General features: G+C 49.1%; 1 protein-coding gene across 4 annotated transcripts; it reads right to left on the minus strand.

Annotated features, from left to right (window-relative positions):
- Positions 1–646: 646 nt before the first annotated feature.
- GBGT1 (globoside alpha-1,3-N-acetylgalactosaminyltransferase 1 (FORS blood group)) lies at positions 647–14,328 on the minus strand. Of its 4 annotated transcripts, none has more exons than XM_060200462.1 (8): positions 13,929–14,328; positions 13,395–13,479; positions 12,030–12,198; positions 11,018–11,083; positions 5,568–5,618; positions 5,450–5,485; positions 4,761–4,895; positions 647–2,879 (listed from the first exon to the last, which is right to left on the minus strand). In XM_060200462.1, the coding sequence occupies exons 3-8, from the start codon at positions 12,098–12,100 to the stop codon at positions 2,195–2,197; spliced, it is 1,044 nt and encodes a 347-aa protein (XP_060056445.1). In that variant the 5' UTR covers positions 12,101–12,198; positions 13,395–13,479; positions 13,929–14,328; the 3' UTR covers positions 647–2,194. The 4 variants fall into 4 exon arrangements, with proteins under 4 accessions (XP_060056445.1, XP_007527928.1, XP_060056446.1 ...); XM_007527866.3 differs by having other exon boundaries at positions 13,358–13,479; XM_060200463.1 differs by lacking the exon at positions 12,030–12,198.
- Between the last annotated feature and the right edge of the window lie 1,884 nt (positions 14,329–16,212).

A 16,212-nucleotide genomic window follows, 5' to 3' on the forward strand; every position in this document is an offset into this window, starting at 1 on the left:
TCACACAGGGCTGAGTGTGGACAAGGAATTGGGTGTCACTGCATGTTAGAGTAACAGGATAATTTCTGGAACCATTCGTTCCACCCCAGTTCCATGGCTGCCAGTTCTTAGCAACATCGCCCCGCCAGATATTCTTCGGGATGCGGCATCATCTAAGTTCATTTCCCACGTCTACGCTCGACCAGATCTGCCAATATACGTGGATATCTTCGCCCACCCTGTCCAACGCTTGACGTCTCATCACCCAATCTGGTCCCCTACGCCTACACTGAACTTCTCTGTTCCAGACTCTTGGAAACAGAGTTGGCAGTCAGTTGAGGTAAAGAACAAACACCTCATCACAAACCCCTGCAAGCGTCAACCCGGCTTTGACCTAGCACGTTATGATTGGGCCCTCCTCAATCGCTATCGAACAGGCCATGGCCGGTGCGCCGCTATGTTCCATCGCTGGGGAGCCAGAGACGACCCGAACTGCCCCTGCGGCTACAGACAGACTATGACCCACATAGTCAACGACTGCCACCTCTCCAGATTCAAAGGAGGTCTCGAAACTTTACATCAGGCTCAACCTGACGCTGTTGACTGGCTACGGAAGAAGGGCAAATGCTAGAAGAAGAGTAACAGGGGAGATAGTCCGGGAGGGTTTATTTTTATTTATATATATATTTTTTACCAAAGCCACAGCATTTCAGAAGTGGAGGAAGCACGATGGGCATGCTATCCTAACACTGCCTACTCCAGGAAGCCTTTCTTGTTTTAAGACCCCCCAATCTTGCATTCCTGGGAAGTAGCCAGGGAAGAAGCTTGCCTCAGCATAGAATGAGGAGCTGTGGATATTAGGTTCTGCTCAGGACAGGACATGCTGCCTCAAAGGTCCAGACCAAGTTACTTTTCTGTAAGTTATCAGTACCAGTGGCTTCACATCGGATCCTCACCCCAGGGCCATTGTTAGCTAAAAGGTGACATGACCTCCTACCATCCCATGGCATTAGGGTAGACTTAACCTGACTTTTTTTTTTCCTTTTCTCTCTCTTCTCTTCTTTTTCTTCTCCAAAGCACTGCTCAACTCTGGCTTATGGTGTTGCTGGGATTGAACCTGGGACCTTTGGTGCCTCTGGTATGAGTCTTTTGCATAGCCATTATGCTATCTCTCTCAGCCCATTAAACCTGTTCTTTTTTAAATTTTTATTTATAAAATGGAAATATTGACAAGACCATAGGATAAGAGGGGTACAGTTCCACACAATTCCCACCACCAGAACTCTATCCAATCCCCTCCCGATAGCTTTCCTATTCTTCATCTCTCTGGGAGTATGGACCCAGGGTCATCAAGGGGTGTAGAAGGTGGGAGGTCTGGCTTCTATAATTTCTTCCCCACTGAACATGGGTGTTGACAGGTCGATCCACACTCCCACAAACCTGTGTTCCTAAAGCTGCCTCACTTTCACAAGCCATTTGATGTTCATGGGTGTCTCTGGCACACGGTTTCATGGTTTTTGGTACAGGGAAAACCTGGTTAGCTACTGCCTGTACTCTCTTAGTTTGCCAGAAAGAGAGAGAGGTGGAGATGGGTAGAACATGGTATAGGAATAAGGTCAATGGAGCAGAGAATGAGGTACTGGGCACAAATCATGCTCCAGAAGACACACGTTCTTCCCACTTCACTGTCTCCAGCAACCCGCAGTGAGCCTTGGTTTCTTGGAAAACTCTACCTAGTCCTGCAAGTTGATTTCCAGTGGCCGGCAGCACAAATGCTCAGATGTTAGGGCCTGGCAATGCCATTTTTATTAGATAATGCCGTGAACCCTCCTCCAGAGGAGGTAGAGTAAGGGGCCAAGTCATGTGGCTGCCCTGGGTTGCAGGCTGGAGGGACACCAGAGCGAGCAGAGGCCTGGTTCATTTGCTCTAGCAGCATCCAGAGTTAGAAACTGGCTCCAAGTGGCTGGGGTTATCACATTCTCTGGGGACTCCTAGGTCCCAGATGGGGGTTTGGAAGCGTCAAGTCTCTGTATCAGAAGTGCAAGCTGAGGAGTAGTAACAAGCAAAGGGGGTCAGGGTTGGATCCTAGCAGGGGTGGGGCTCCAGGGCCTGCCCGGAAGACCCATCTGCCTGACTGGGCCTTCCTTGAGTCCCCCTCCTGCCTGGGGCCACATTGCTATGGGGCCTTAGTGTTTTCCACAGCCTAGCTCTAATGTCAGCTCCTCAGCCAGCTGGTAGTCTTATCTAGAGAGGAAAAACGGATCACTTTCAGGCTGGGCGGCTGCGGCTTCCTGTCATCCCAGAGGTACTCAGGGGACAGCACCTTAGACGGCTTGTGGGAGATGAAGCGGCGGTTCAGGTGGCTCTCTTCCTGCCAGGTGGCCATAATGCCATTGGCCTTGTCAGCCAGGATGGCCATGTGGCAGCCCCTGGTGAACTCATACACCCTGGCGACCCGTCCCCCAAAGACTGCCCCGCCATAATAAAAGTCGCCCTCATCCTCAGGCACAAAGGCAGTGGAGGTGTGCCTGCGCTCATAGGGGAACTGCTGACGGGGCACAGCGTAGTAGCCTGGGTGAATGGTGGCTATCAGGTCCCCCAGGGTCTCAGGACCCCAGGGGTTGTGGAAGACCATGTCCACATCGAGGCAGAAGATGTAGTCCACTTCCCGGTGTGCCTTCTGGGCAATGTGCAGGCTGATGGTCTCCATGCGACGAGTGGAGACCTCCTCCCAGCGCGAGTGCTTCAGGATGGGGGTGATGCTGAGGAGGCGGCCAGGGCCCAGCGGAACCTGGGGGATGGCTGAGGGTTTGTCGGTGAAGATGTAGTAGTGCACCTGGTAACCAAGCATGAAGAAGCGCTCGGCCGACTTCAGGAAGTTCTGCACGAAGTAGGTATACCTGGGAGTAGCGGCCTAGTCATCCACCATTGCCCTGGAAAGCCACTGCCTGATCTGATCCCCACTGTGTGCTGCTACCACATGGGGCTCAGGGTCCCAGCTGGCCGGGCTGGTTTCCCACACATGAATCAAGTGCCTGACTTTGCAAACTTGCTTAGGTTTGACCCTTAGGATCCTCCTCTCAAATTCTCACAATCCTAGTCCAGGGTTTCTTTTAAGTTTTTTTTTTTTTTATTTTTATCCCTATTTGTTTACTGGATAGAGACAGCCAGAAATTGAGAGGGAAGGGGGAGATCGAGAGGAAGAGAGACAGAGAAACACCTACAGCCCTGCTTCACCACTTGCAAAGCTTTCCCCCTGCAGGTGGGGAGCAGGGGCTCAAACCCAGGTCCTTGTGCTTTGTGCCATGTGTGCTCAACCAAGTGTACCATCACCCGGCCTCAACAGGGCTTCTTTAGGACTGTGTGATACTCAACAATAGTTCTTATTTATTTATTTATTTTTATATTTATTTATTTTCCCTACTGTTGCCCTTGTTTTTTTTTATTGCTGTTGTTGTTGATGTCGTCGTTGTTGGACAGGAAGAGAGAAATGGAGAGAGGAGGGGAAGACAGAGAGGGGGAGAGAAAGATAGATACCTACAGACCTGCTTCACTGCTTGTGAAGCGACTCCCCTGCAGGTGGGGAGCCGGGGGCTTGAACCAATACTCAACAATAGTTCTTATGTCCACAAGCTGATCTCATTTTTCTGAGCATTTACTAACCTGGCCCTGTTCTCATAACCTTGAGGCCATGCAAACTTGCTAGAGGGCAGGCGGTGTGATACCCGTTTTATAGGCAGATACAGGAGAGAGAGAGAGAGAGAGAGAGAGAGGAGAGAAGAGAAGAGAAGAGAAGAGAAGAGAAGAGAAGAGAAGAGAAGAGAAGAGAGAGGCATGAGAGGTAGGTAAGTGTCTCCATTCCATTGAGGCAAAGTGATTTGGTGAAGGGGAAGAAAAGACAGATCACAGCTGAGGGAACTGGGGGTTCTAATCCATCATCTGGGCAGCACTTTAGGCCATTATAACAACTCTGAGAGGTGGCTTAGTGGATAAAGCATTGGACTTTCAAGAATGAGGTCCTGAGTTTGATCCTCAGCGGCACATTACCAGAGTGATGTCTGGTTCTTTCTCTCTCTCTCTCCTACCCCTCTCATTAATAAATAAATAAAATATTTAAAAAATTATGTGGGGTACTCTGGGGACAGGGTTCTATTCTCTCTTTCTCTCTCAACAGAGCACTGTTCAGCTCTGGCTTTTGGTGGTATGGGGGATTGAACCTGGGGCTTTAGAGCCTCAGGCATGAAAGTCTCTTTGCTTACCCATTATGCTATCTACCCTCTGCCCAGGTTCCATTCTCTAATACCTGCTGGAATATTCTATGGTAGGGGGAAAGGGGTCAGGAGAGCTGATGAAAAAGTCTTGCTGGAGGAGCCAGGCAGTGGTGCATCTGGTTAAATGCACACATTATAGTTTGCAAGGACCCAGGTTCAACCCCCATCCCCCACTTGCAGGTGGTGAAGCAGGGCTGCAGGTGTCTCTTTGTCTCTTTCCCTCTATCACCCCCTCCCCTCTCAATTTCTCTCTGCCTCTATCGAATGCTAAATAAACAAATAGATAGGTCCTGCTGGTCACATAACTGGGCTGGCTCCACTCTCCCCCATTTTCATGCCAAGGCTAGGCCCTCTAGTAAGCCCCCTCACACCCTCAGACTCAACTCTCCTTCCCCAGGTTCAGGGTTCCACAGTGCCCTTGCCTCCCAGAATGTCTGCAGGTGTGGCTCAGAGAAACTCCCCTCTGCCAACCCACACCCCCACCCCCTGCCTGCCCAGCCCACAACTCACTTTCCCACAGCAAACACAGTGAGTCCGATGGTCAGATTTAGGGGCTGGTACATGCTCTGCAGAAGCTCTGGGTTGAAGGTTCCTTCAGAGACGATGGGTGCCAGCCATGGTGTGAGTGTCAATAGCTCTGTGGGCCTATTGGCAGGGGGAAGTCACAGGGACTGAGAAAGACCGAGTCTTACTTGGCCCTGCCTCCCTCGCTGCATGACCCTGAGCCTTAGGTGGAGAGTGGGAGTCATGAAAGCTACCTGCCAGTGTGGCTGGGAGGACCCAGAGCTGATGCACATCAGCATCTGGGGAAACCCAGCATTTCTGGTGTCTGTTAGTGTCTAATCAAAGCCGATAGCGCCATCACCACTGGCATAGACTGGGCACCTAGCAGATGGCAGGGAAACACTGTGCATTTTCCAAACACCCTTCCACCTGATCCCCATGGAGGTGGGTGGGTCCTATAATTATCTACTTGCACAGGACAAGCTCAGAGCGAGCAGTTGGATAAGCTACCCAAAGTCACACAGTGAGTGACAGAGCTGTCAGGAGCTCCTATCCCTGACTCTCAATCCATGTTACTGCATAGCTTCAGACTACTTGGACCTCAAGGCCATCTGACCATCCTCCCTAACTTGTCAATCAGAGCTGTACTGAGATGCCCACCCCCCAATATTTACACTTTAGAGCCGCTTGTTTACCTGTGCTCCAGCAGCTTGGGTTGAGGGTACTGTGACCTGCAGCCAAGAAGAAACAGTGGTGAAAAGAGGTGGCCCCCAGTCCCCAGGGACACAAAGGGGGTCATGACAATGTGCTTACTGTGCTCCAGGCTGGAACGGCTTCTCCCCTTTGTACTGTAGCTTCATGTTGCTGGTGGCAGGGCAAGAGAGCACTATTAGTGTTGGGGCAGGCGCTGCCAGGCCCTACAGATACTCTGTGAAACTCCTCTCCCACCCCCGCACGCTGTCCTGCCTGGGCTCCTTCACCCTGGTCCATCTGGGGTCATGGAGTGGCATGTGTGGTGATCCCAAAGCTGATACATTTTCAGCCCTCTGGCTCTGTGGGAGGTCAGCACTGGGGAGGGAGAAGGTTCAAGAAGCTGCAAGGGCTTAGTGAGCCCAGCTGCTTGCTGGGACCTTGAGGGAGTTACTGAGTCCTGGTGATAAAGCCTGGGTTCTTAAACACTAACCAAAGTGTTGTTGCTGTCAGGTATTTTTTTTCAAATTTATTTTATATTTATTTATTTTCCCTTTTGTTGCCCTTGTTGTTTTTATTGTTGTAGTTATTATTGTCGTTATTGATGTCATTGTTGTTGAATAGGAGAGAAATGGAGAGAGGAGGGGAAGACAAAGAAGAGGAAAGACAGACACCTGCAGACCTGCTTCACTGCCTGTGAAGTGACTCCTGCAGGTGGGGGGCTGGGGGCTCGAACCGGGATCCTTACTCCAGTCCTTGCGCTTTGTGCCATGTGTGCTTAAGCCACTGCGCTACCACCTGACTCCTGCTGTCAGGTATTTGTAGATTTACCTGGACAATGTTTTGTGATTAATATTGACATAGGTTGACTTTATCTAACGATTGTCCTGGAAAACCAGGGTGGGTGTCAACCTGCTCTTCAAGACACTGGTCTGCCAGACAGATTTCAGACTGGCCTGGCTGCCTCCACAGCCACAGGTGTGAATCCACTTCCTCCTCTTCTGTTTCTTTAGTGGAACTCTGGCTAATACCCTCTTCTTCATCACGTGTAAGATGGGCACTCATCCTCAGCCCCTGAGCCTCTGTGACAATTCACCAAGTTGAGTCAGGGGCTCCCAGAGTACATAGTCAGAGTCTATGTGGTCAGCCCCACCAGCTTGAACTGAGGCACACTTGGGGCCAGAAGGAAGAAGGGGGTCTCTGAGGGGCCAGGCAGTGGTGCACCCCATAGAGTGCATATATTACCATGTTCAAGGACCTGGGTTCAAACCCAGTGTCCTCACATGCAGGGGGGGAGCTTTAGGAGTGGTAAAGCAGTGCTGCAGGTGTCTTTCTCTCTCTCCCTTATCTCCCCCACCTCTTTCGATTTCTATCACATCAATAAACAAACAACAAAAACAAGGGGAGAAAAAAGATCATGCAGGTACTGAGCCCAGTGATAAACCCTGGCAACAACAACAAAAGAGTGTGTGTGTGTGTGTGTGTGTGTGTGTGTGTGTGTGTGTGTGTGTGCGCGCAGCTGTTTCCTGAAGAAGGACTTGGCAGGCTACAGGGTCAGAACAGGAAGCTGTAGGTTATACGGTGCCTTTGACTCTGCACCCCACTGACAGAGGACCCTGAGACCAGATATTTGATTCCCTGGGACAGGATGATAAGACCTGCTGCAATTTTTCCCAGAGAAGAGGAAGTCCTGCCCCAGGTGTCCCAGGTAACAGGTCAGCTACTACGCTGCTCAAGGGCTTTAAGTCAGGCCAGACTGTCTGAGCTCAGGTGTGTGCCCTGCACTCAGGCATTCTGAATGTTATCTACATGCAACAGCTTAAGCCTCCATGAGTTATCCTACCTTTCCTCCCCGTATGTAGCAAACCTACCATTTTAAAGTGTACCTCCATCTTCAGAACTTTAAAAAAAAAATCTTTCCCAACGGAAGCTATGCCTGCTTTAAAGTTCAACTCCCCCACCCTGACCTCTATTCTTTCACTTCAGTGAATCTGATGACTCTATATACATCAATTCCTGTACTATTCACCCATCTGTGATCAGTCCATACTCTTGACTGAATCAATAGTTTTTTTTTAGACTCAGTCGATCATATTGGCTCTGTGCTCAAACAAGCACATTTCAGAATTGAGAATGGGGCCAGAGGGGAGCAGGGGGAGGACCTACTGCAAGGTGAACAGAACCAGCCACTTCCTGCTGGGGCTCTGGTCCTGCCTCCAGCCCCCAAGTCACCTGTTACATTCAAGACTCAGATGTAAGAATACCAGAGCCACAGGTGAATCATAGCAAGAAAAGCAACTGCACATTTCCACTCCTCTGAAGGTAAAAAATAAATAAATAAATAAATAAAAGTATAGATAGGAGGAACAAAGTGAAAAGAGTGAGGCCATTTACTTTCTTCTATTCTGTTGCCTTTTTTTTTTTCTCATCACAAAATGTTTCTTTTTATGTTTTCTGGTTTTGTTGTACCCAGTTGAGATGATGCACTATAACTAAACTTACTTTGGTGATAGTTCCACAATATTTGTATGTCAAGCCATTATGATGTATATCTTAAACTCATACAGCAATGTGAATTATATCTTTTTGTTTTCTTTTAAGTTATTTTTATTCATTGGTTAGAGACAGCCAGAAATCGAAAGGGTAAGGGAAAGTAGAGAGGGAGAAAGAGACACTGGCAGCCCTGCTTCACCACTCACAAAGCTTTCCCCCTGCAGGTGGGAACTGGGGGTCCGAACCTGGGTCCTGGCGCATTGTAACATGTGTGCTCAACCAAGTGTGCTACCACCTGGCCCCCTTGTCAATTATATGTCAATAAAATCGAAAAAAAAAAAACCTCGAAAAATTAATGAATGAGACATTTAAGACAGACAAAATCCTACTATTTCAGCTTATTAAAAATATCCCATTAGAATCCAAAGGTTGACCAGCAAGAAATCAAACAAAAATGTAGGAAACATACTAGGCCAAGGCTGCTCGTTAATGACAAAGAATCACAAACAGGCAAGAGGAGGTGGCTGAGTCGTTGAATGGGAAAGCGTGGGTGAACCAGGCCTCTAGAGTGATCAAAGAAATAGACCTGTAATCAAAGAAATGACATTTCCCATGTCTCTGATCACAAGGTGCTTTGGTTCTAGTTTTCTTTTTTTAAATTTTTAATATTTATTTATTTTCCCCTTTGTTGCCCTTGTTTTCATTGTTGTTGTAGTTATTTTTGTTGTTTTATTGATGTCGTTGTTGTTGGATAGGACAGAGAGAAATGGAGAGAGGAGGGGAAGACAGAGGGGGGAGAGAAAGACAGACACCTGTAGGCCTACTTCACCGCCTGTGAAGCGACTCCCCTGCAGGTGGGGAGCCAGAGGCTTGAACCGGGATCCTTACGCTGCTCCTTGTGCTTTGCGCTTAACCTGCTGCGCTACAGCCCGACTCCCTCTTTTTCTTTTCTTTTCTTTTTTTTTAAACCAGAGCACTAAGCAGCTCTGGCTTATGGTGGTGCAGGGGACTGAACCTGGGATTCTGGAGCCTCAGGCAGGAGAGTCTCTGTGCATAACCATTGTGCTACTAAAACCCCCCCACCCATGAAACTTGCAGCACTTTAAGGAGGCAGGGAAGGAGGGGGAGTTTGTGATGTGCTGTCATCCTTCTGCAAAGTGCCCTGATGACAAGAGGCAACAGGAGCCTGTTCATAGCCTCTGACTCAAGGAGGGAACACATGAAAGGAAAGCATCTTGAAGGTGGAAAAAGTTTTCTAACTCAGCTATTAAGAATGAGGAATCTGGGGAGTCGGGCTGTAGCGCAGCGGGTTAAGCGCAGGTGGCGCAAAGCACAAGGACTGGCATAAGGATCCCGGTTCGAACTCCAGCTCCCCACCTGCAGGGGAGTCGCTTCACAGGCGGTGAAGCAGGTCTGCAGGTGTCTATCTTTCTCTCCTCCTCTCTGTCTTCCCCTCCTCTCTCCATTTCTCTCTGTCCTATCCAACAACAACGACAACAACAATAACTACAACAGTAAAAAACAACAACAAGGGCAACAAAAGGGAATAAAAAAAAAGAATGAGGAATCCACTTTCTTCATCTCATCTTGGATGGAACTTGAAGGAATCATGGTAAGTGGGATAAGCTAGAAAGAGAAGGATAAATATGGGATGATCTCATTCTGTTGTAGACAGAAGTTGAGAAATAACGATGAGGGGCACAGGTGGTGGCGCACACATTACAGTGCGCAAGGACTTAGGCTGAAGTCCCTGGTCCCAATGTACAGGAGGAAAGTTTTGTGAGTGGTGAAGCAGGGCTGCAGGTGTCTTCTTCTGTCTTCTTCCCCTCTCTCCTCTCAAATTGCTGGCTGTCTCTATCCATAATAAATAAATAAAAAGATAAAATAAATACTTTTGGGCGGAGGGTAGATAGCATAATGGTTATGCAAAGAGGCTCTCATGCCTGACGCTCCAACATCCTAGGTTCAATTCCCCACACCACCATAAGCCAGAAATGAACAGTGTTCCGGTAAAAAAAAAAAAAAAAAAAAAACTCTTCTTATTTACAAAACCCCCCTTTTTTTCTTTTTAAAATTTTTATTTTATTAAAAATTTTTTTTTATCTTTATTGATTGGATAGAGACAGTAAGAAATCAGGAGGGAAGGGAGGAATAGAGAGAGAGACAGAGAGACACTTGCAGAATTGCTTCACCACTTGTGAAGCTTTCCCCCTGCAGGTGGGGACTGGAGGCTTGAACCCAGATCCTTGCACCCAGGTCCTTGCGCATTGTAACATGTGCGTTCAACCAGGTGCACCACCACCCGGCCCCTAAAAATTTTATTTTATTGCACTAAAGTAGCACCAAAGCGGGGGGGAGTACAGGTCCAAAAAGGATGACAGAGGACCCAGTGGGGGTTGTATTGTTATGTGGAAAACTGAGAAATGTTCTGCATGTACAAACTATTGTATTTACTGTCAAATGTAAAACATTAATCCCCCAATAAAGAAATTAAAAAATCAATCTATTTATCTCTTTATTTTGGATAGAAACAGAGAGAAATTGAGAGAGGAGGGTGGTAGAGAGGGAGACAGAGAGACATCAGCAGCTCTACTTTACCACTCATGAAGCTTCCCCTACAGGTGGGGGACAAGGGGCTTGTGTACTGTAGTGTGTGTGTGCTTAACCATGTGTACTACCACCTGGCACCCTCTACTACTTACTTAAAACAAAAAAAGAAAGAATGGAAAAATACAGGACACAACTTAAGCAGACACAGTCTATTGCAACAGACCCGAGGACTGACAAGGGAGTGGGGACCCAATGCCTATGGTGGAAGAAGAGGAAAAATCAGTGGAAGGTATTTATGCTGACACCCATTATGGGTGAGATGTGTCAACAACAGTCCGGTATATCAATATTTCCTCTAGTAAAATGATCTACTAATGAACTCCCTAGAGAAACAAATAACCTCGCTCATCTCCTTCATCAGGCCCAGTTTCATGGTCACTGCCACTTCCATCTACCTTGTCTTCCCACTTCTGCTCCTCCTCCCTGTTAACACCCACACTGGCCCCCAAATTTCCCAGCCCCAAACTTACAAGATCTTTGGGCAGGGCAGGTAAAAGGGGACATAGGAGAATGGCAGCCAGTTCTCAACACTCACCCTAGGAAAGAAAAATACCTGTTGGTTGACTCTACCCAGCTGAAACCCCCTCACACATTGGAGAAATGAAGCCCCACCCCCTTCATCTTGTGTCTGAGGGCATCCTCTGTCACTCCTGTAGTCTGGTTGACCTTGGAGGGACAAAACCCACTAGTCTTGTTTGTTTGAAGATTTTATTTATTTATTTATTTATAAATATTTATTTATTTTCCCTTTTGTTGCCCCTTTTTATTGTTGTTATTGATGTTGTTGTTATTGGATAGGACAGAGAGAAATGGAGAGAGGAGGGGAAGACAGAGGGGGAGAGAAAGACAGACACCTGCAGACCTGCTTCACCGCCTGTGAAGTGACTCCCCTGCAGGTGGGGAGCTGGGGGCTCGAACCGAGATCCTTACACTGGCCCTTGTGCTTTGCACCACGTGCGTTTAACCCGCAGCACTACCGCCCGACTCACAGATTTTATTTATTTACTTATTAATGAGACAGGAGGAGAGAGAGAGAACCAGGCACTACTCTGGTACAAGTGCTGTTGAGGATCGAACAAGGAACCCCAGGCTTGAGAGTCCAACACTTTATCCACTGTGCCACCTCCCAGTCCACCACCCCTTAACCTTAGTGTATTCATTCCAGGGCAGGATATGTGTTGTCCTGGGAGTTTCATGGAGGGAACATAAGGGTGAACTTTAGAACATGAATATGAGTTCCACATCAGCAAAGCTAGGACAGTCCAAGCAAACGAGTTGAAAGTCAAAGCCAGGTCAGTAAGGGGCAAAATTCAGATGCCCAGATGGGTTTGACCTTAGAGGGGGAGGGGGACAACTCTGTGTGGGTAGAACTGGGGCCTGGGAACCCAGTGAAAGGGTGAAGGCTGCAGCTGAGATTTAGAAAGAGAGTGGGGCGGGGTGGGGAGGTGGGATGGAGAGTGGGCTTCCATGGGGCATGCTCACCACAGAGCCCAGATGGCTGTCCCCACTACCAAGCAGAGCCCCAGGCCTATGGCCAGTAGGTGGCAGCGCATGGTTGGGTGAAGTGTGATTCTGGCACCTGGGGCCAGTTAGTCCTCTTGTCTCTCAAGCTGTCAGGCTCTAGGCCTGTATCTTCCAGGTCCTGGAACACCTGCAAAAGGATGCTCATTATCCAGGTGACTGTGACTCTATCCTTGCTCCCTAATTCAACCTCTAGCCACCCCTGGGGAGGCTGGGGGTCAAGAGGGGGCTTATGTGTTTTGTTGCCTCAGAACTCCCTGTAGATTTCCTGCCCATCTCTGTCCACAGCCCTTGCAGCTACAAGCTGGGAGGGACCCAGGAGGGACCCACCCAACAGCCCATGAAGACCAGAGATACCCACCCAGCAGCCCATGAAGACCAGAGATACATACCTCTTAGGTTGGGATTTGTCTTTGCATTTCCTTATACCCAGCCTGCATCTTAGAAATACCCAGAATTCAACTTTACATTTCCTAGTTTACGAGGACGTTAACCAATCACCACATGCCTGTTAATACTATTGCTTTGTTACCTCAAGTCACTTTAATAAAAATTTTCCTCTAAGAACAGTTCAACTGGTTTAACTTAGTTAAATTGAAATTCTCTGCCCTGCAATGGGGGGGAGGGAAGTGGCTAAGTACTCTCTCTCTTTAAAGATCTTGTTTATTTATTCAATGATAAGAGAGAGAAAGAACAAGACATCACTCTGGTACATGTGCTGCCAGGGACTGAACTCAGAGCCTCATGCTTGAGAGTCCAATGCCTTATCCGCTGTGCCACCTCCTGGAACACAGAGCACACACGCTCTTTTTAAATATTTTTATTTAATGTTATTATTTTATTTATTTATTTTATTATTGGATAGAGACAGAGAAAAATTGAGGGAGAGAGGGAATAGAGAGAGAGAGAGAGACACCTGTTGCTCTACTTGACCACTCATGAAGCTTTTCTCCTGCAGGTGGTGACCAGGGGCTTGAACCCAGGTCCTTGCACACTGTAGTGTGTGCGCTTAATGAGGTGCACCACCACCTGGCCCCAAAACTCTTTTTGTTGGCTTCCTCCTACAGGCAGCCCTCAGTCTTTTTTTTTTTTTTTTTTTTGCCTCCAGGTTATCGCTGGGGCTCGGTGCCTGCAGTACAAATTCACTGCTCCCTGCAGGTGGGGGGCCGGGGGCACTAACAGGGTTCTTTATGCCAGTCCTTGCCCTTTGCGCCATGTGCGCTTAACCCGCTGCACTATGGTCCAATCCCCTGCCCTCAGTCTTAACTCAGAAAAAGTTTTATTCTTACCTCAACCAGCCTCAAGCCAGCCAAGTATCTCACTTACATAGTGCCTGCTTTGCCATGTGCCTGACCCAGGGCAGAGCCCGACCACCACAGCACTGAAGGAAGCTTTCACTCTCTCTGCTTCTCTATAGAAACAAACAAACGAGAAAGGAAATTAAAATAAAATAAAAGAAAAAGAAACAGCACCCTCAATAAGGTCCATTCTGTTGGACCCAGCCAGACCAGTTCTGTCAGCTCTGGGAGTTGCTTGCTATGCCTGCAGCAGCGCCTCAGGAGAAGCACTGGGGTGGGGGGCAAAGGGCTGGCCACCTACGGATTAGGGGAATTGCACTCGGGTGGGGCTTGGAGGAGGATCCTCAAAATCAAGTTTAGAGACATCAAGGAAGGTGGGGGTGGGGTGGGCAAGTGGAAGCAGAACTTTCCGCCTGGGCCGGGGCTTTCCAGGGGATCCTGGGAATGGGCTTTGGCTCCTGTTGCCTTGGTGACCTTGAGCAACTTACTTTTTGGCTTAGCCTGGGATCTCATCCCAACTAAAGGGAGCAAGAGGGGTGCAGGTGGTGTGTGTGACATGTACCTTGGCAGAGGAAGACACACAGGAAGGGCTGTGATGCCTTAGGAACAGTCCAGGTCAGAGAGAGCGCAGGACCCATAGTGGTCTTGCAGAGGGTGGTGGTGGTGGTTATCCAAGGTCAGGAAAAAACAAACAAACAAACAAACAACTCAGGGCTGTTCCCTCTCCTTGGTCTGTTTCCCCACCTGGACCACCGAGCACAGTCCTTCTCAGCCTCTTCAGCATGCTTATTAGACCCGCCCTCCCAGGGGACCCAGGCAGCCAGGTCCGGGCTCGGTCAACCAGCCCCAGTCGGTGTGGCGGGGGCGGGGGGGGGGGCTCCGAGCACCCCTCCTTGGCCCCGGCTGCGCGGCGAGGGGACAGGTGTAGGTGGAGGGGCGCAGACTCACCCTCTCCGATGTTAGGAGAGACGAGATGGGCGCACCCCGGACCCAGAAGTCGGGAAGTGGGCTCTCCGGGGCTCTGCAGCGGTCCAGTGCCCCAACCTTAAGGCAGCGGCACCAGGAGGTTGACTCAGGGCCCGCCTCCAAGTGCAGCCGGGCGGGGCCTGGCGGTGCAGCTGGGGTGGGGTGGGGTGCAGCCATTGGTCCAGCTCACTTTCGACCCCTCCTAGCCTACCCACCATACCTCTGAGCTTGGTCTCAGCTTGCTCAGGGGCCGCACCACCTGCCGCTCGCCACCTGCCCCGCCCACCGGCCAACCCCCCCCCGCAGCTCCTCCCCTTGTAGCCACCGGCCCCCCGGGTCCCACAGCAAGCATGGGGGTCCTCAGCTCCACTGTTAGCTCAGCCTCTGACCGCACACACTGATGCTGCAGATCCGATTTCCGAGCAAAAAACTCGGGCCCAGAAACTCAGGATGGGAAGCTGAAAAGATTCCGTGGAAAATGTTTATGGATGAGAGTGGAGATACACTTTGGAAGCCGGATGTGGGCGGGGGAGACAGCATAATGGTCATGCAAAAAGATTTTCATGCCTGAAGTCCTAGGTTTAACCCCTCTGCGCCTCAACAGCATAAATCTGACCGGAGTAGTGTTCTGTCTCAGTCTTTCATTTAAGTAATAATAATAGGGAGTCTGGCGGTAGCGCAGCGGGTTAAGCGCACGTGGCGCAAAGCGCAAGGACCAATATAAGGATTCTGGTTCGAGCCCCCGGCTCCCCACCTGCAAGGGAGTCGCTTCACAAGCGGTAAAGCAGATCTGCAGGTGTCTATTTTTATCTCCCCTTCTCTGTCTTCCCCTCCTCTCTCCATTTCTCTCTGTCCTATCCAACAACAATGACACCAATAATAGTAATTACACCAATAAAAGGGGCAACAAAGGGAATAAATAAAAAAGTAATAATAATAAATGGAAGATAGATGGATACTTAGTTTCCAGTTTAGAATATTTCTTCCTTTGCTGAGCAGACCTGGGGCCTCAGTATCTTCCTCTGTGGGTGGGATTGTTTTTACACTCTTTCCACGCGTAGCGTTAACCCTTGCTCTTCACATAGACTTCTGGTTCTTCAGAAGTACAGGACCCTCTGCTTTGCGGTGAAGGTAGGACAAAATAGGAGGGGCAAAAGGAAGTGGGAGGTGGTGGTGGTGGTGGTGGTGGAAATGGCAGTATAGACCAAATAACGAAGGCCCAAAGAGAAGTTGGGGGTTTTCCTTAGGGTCCCGATGTAGCCTCTTGAAGTTGCAGACCCAAAGCTGTTTGTCCCCTGGGCACAGCCTCCCTTTTGGGATGTCACTTCCTGAATCCTTAGGGTTTCTCTTGAGAATCCATTTCCCCAGAGTCTACAGATGCCTGGCACAGGTCGTGAGGGCTGGGGGATGTTTGTTTCCATTTTTAGCAGCAATCACTGGTGCCCTGGGACTTGATCTGGGGCAACAAGTTCTCTTTCCTCACCCCATTTGTTTGCAACGTTTCTGCACTTACCTTCTTAGACACAGGTGCCATGCCCATAATTGCTATCTAATAATGACATGAGCAAGACTGGGCAGCAGGTTTATTTACAGAGAGGGTGAGGATGAGGGTGACGGTGATGGAAAGGAAGAAGGCCTGAGCTTTGAAAATAACGGAGAAGGATAAAAGCCTACCTGCCCTCAGTATTATGAAAATGCAGACTAGTCATCTTTCCTTCTGATGACAGGTTTTTACTACCCAGGGAAGAGAGAGAGAGAGAGAGAGAAGAGAGAATGAGAGAGATGGAGGGTCCACAGCACCAAAGCTTCTTCCAGGGATGTAATACTTCATGTTATATACCGGGGGCTTGAATCTGGGTCAGTGTGCACGGTAAAAAAGG

This window comes from Erinaceus europaeus, chromosome 10 (assembly GCF_950295315.1).
Source record: "Erinaceus europaeus chromosome 10, mEriEur2.1, whole genome shotgun sequence".
NCBI classification, from domain to species: domain Eukaryota; kingdom Metazoa; phylum Chordata; class Mammalia; order Eulipotyphla; family Erinaceidae; genus Erinaceus; species Erinaceus europaeus.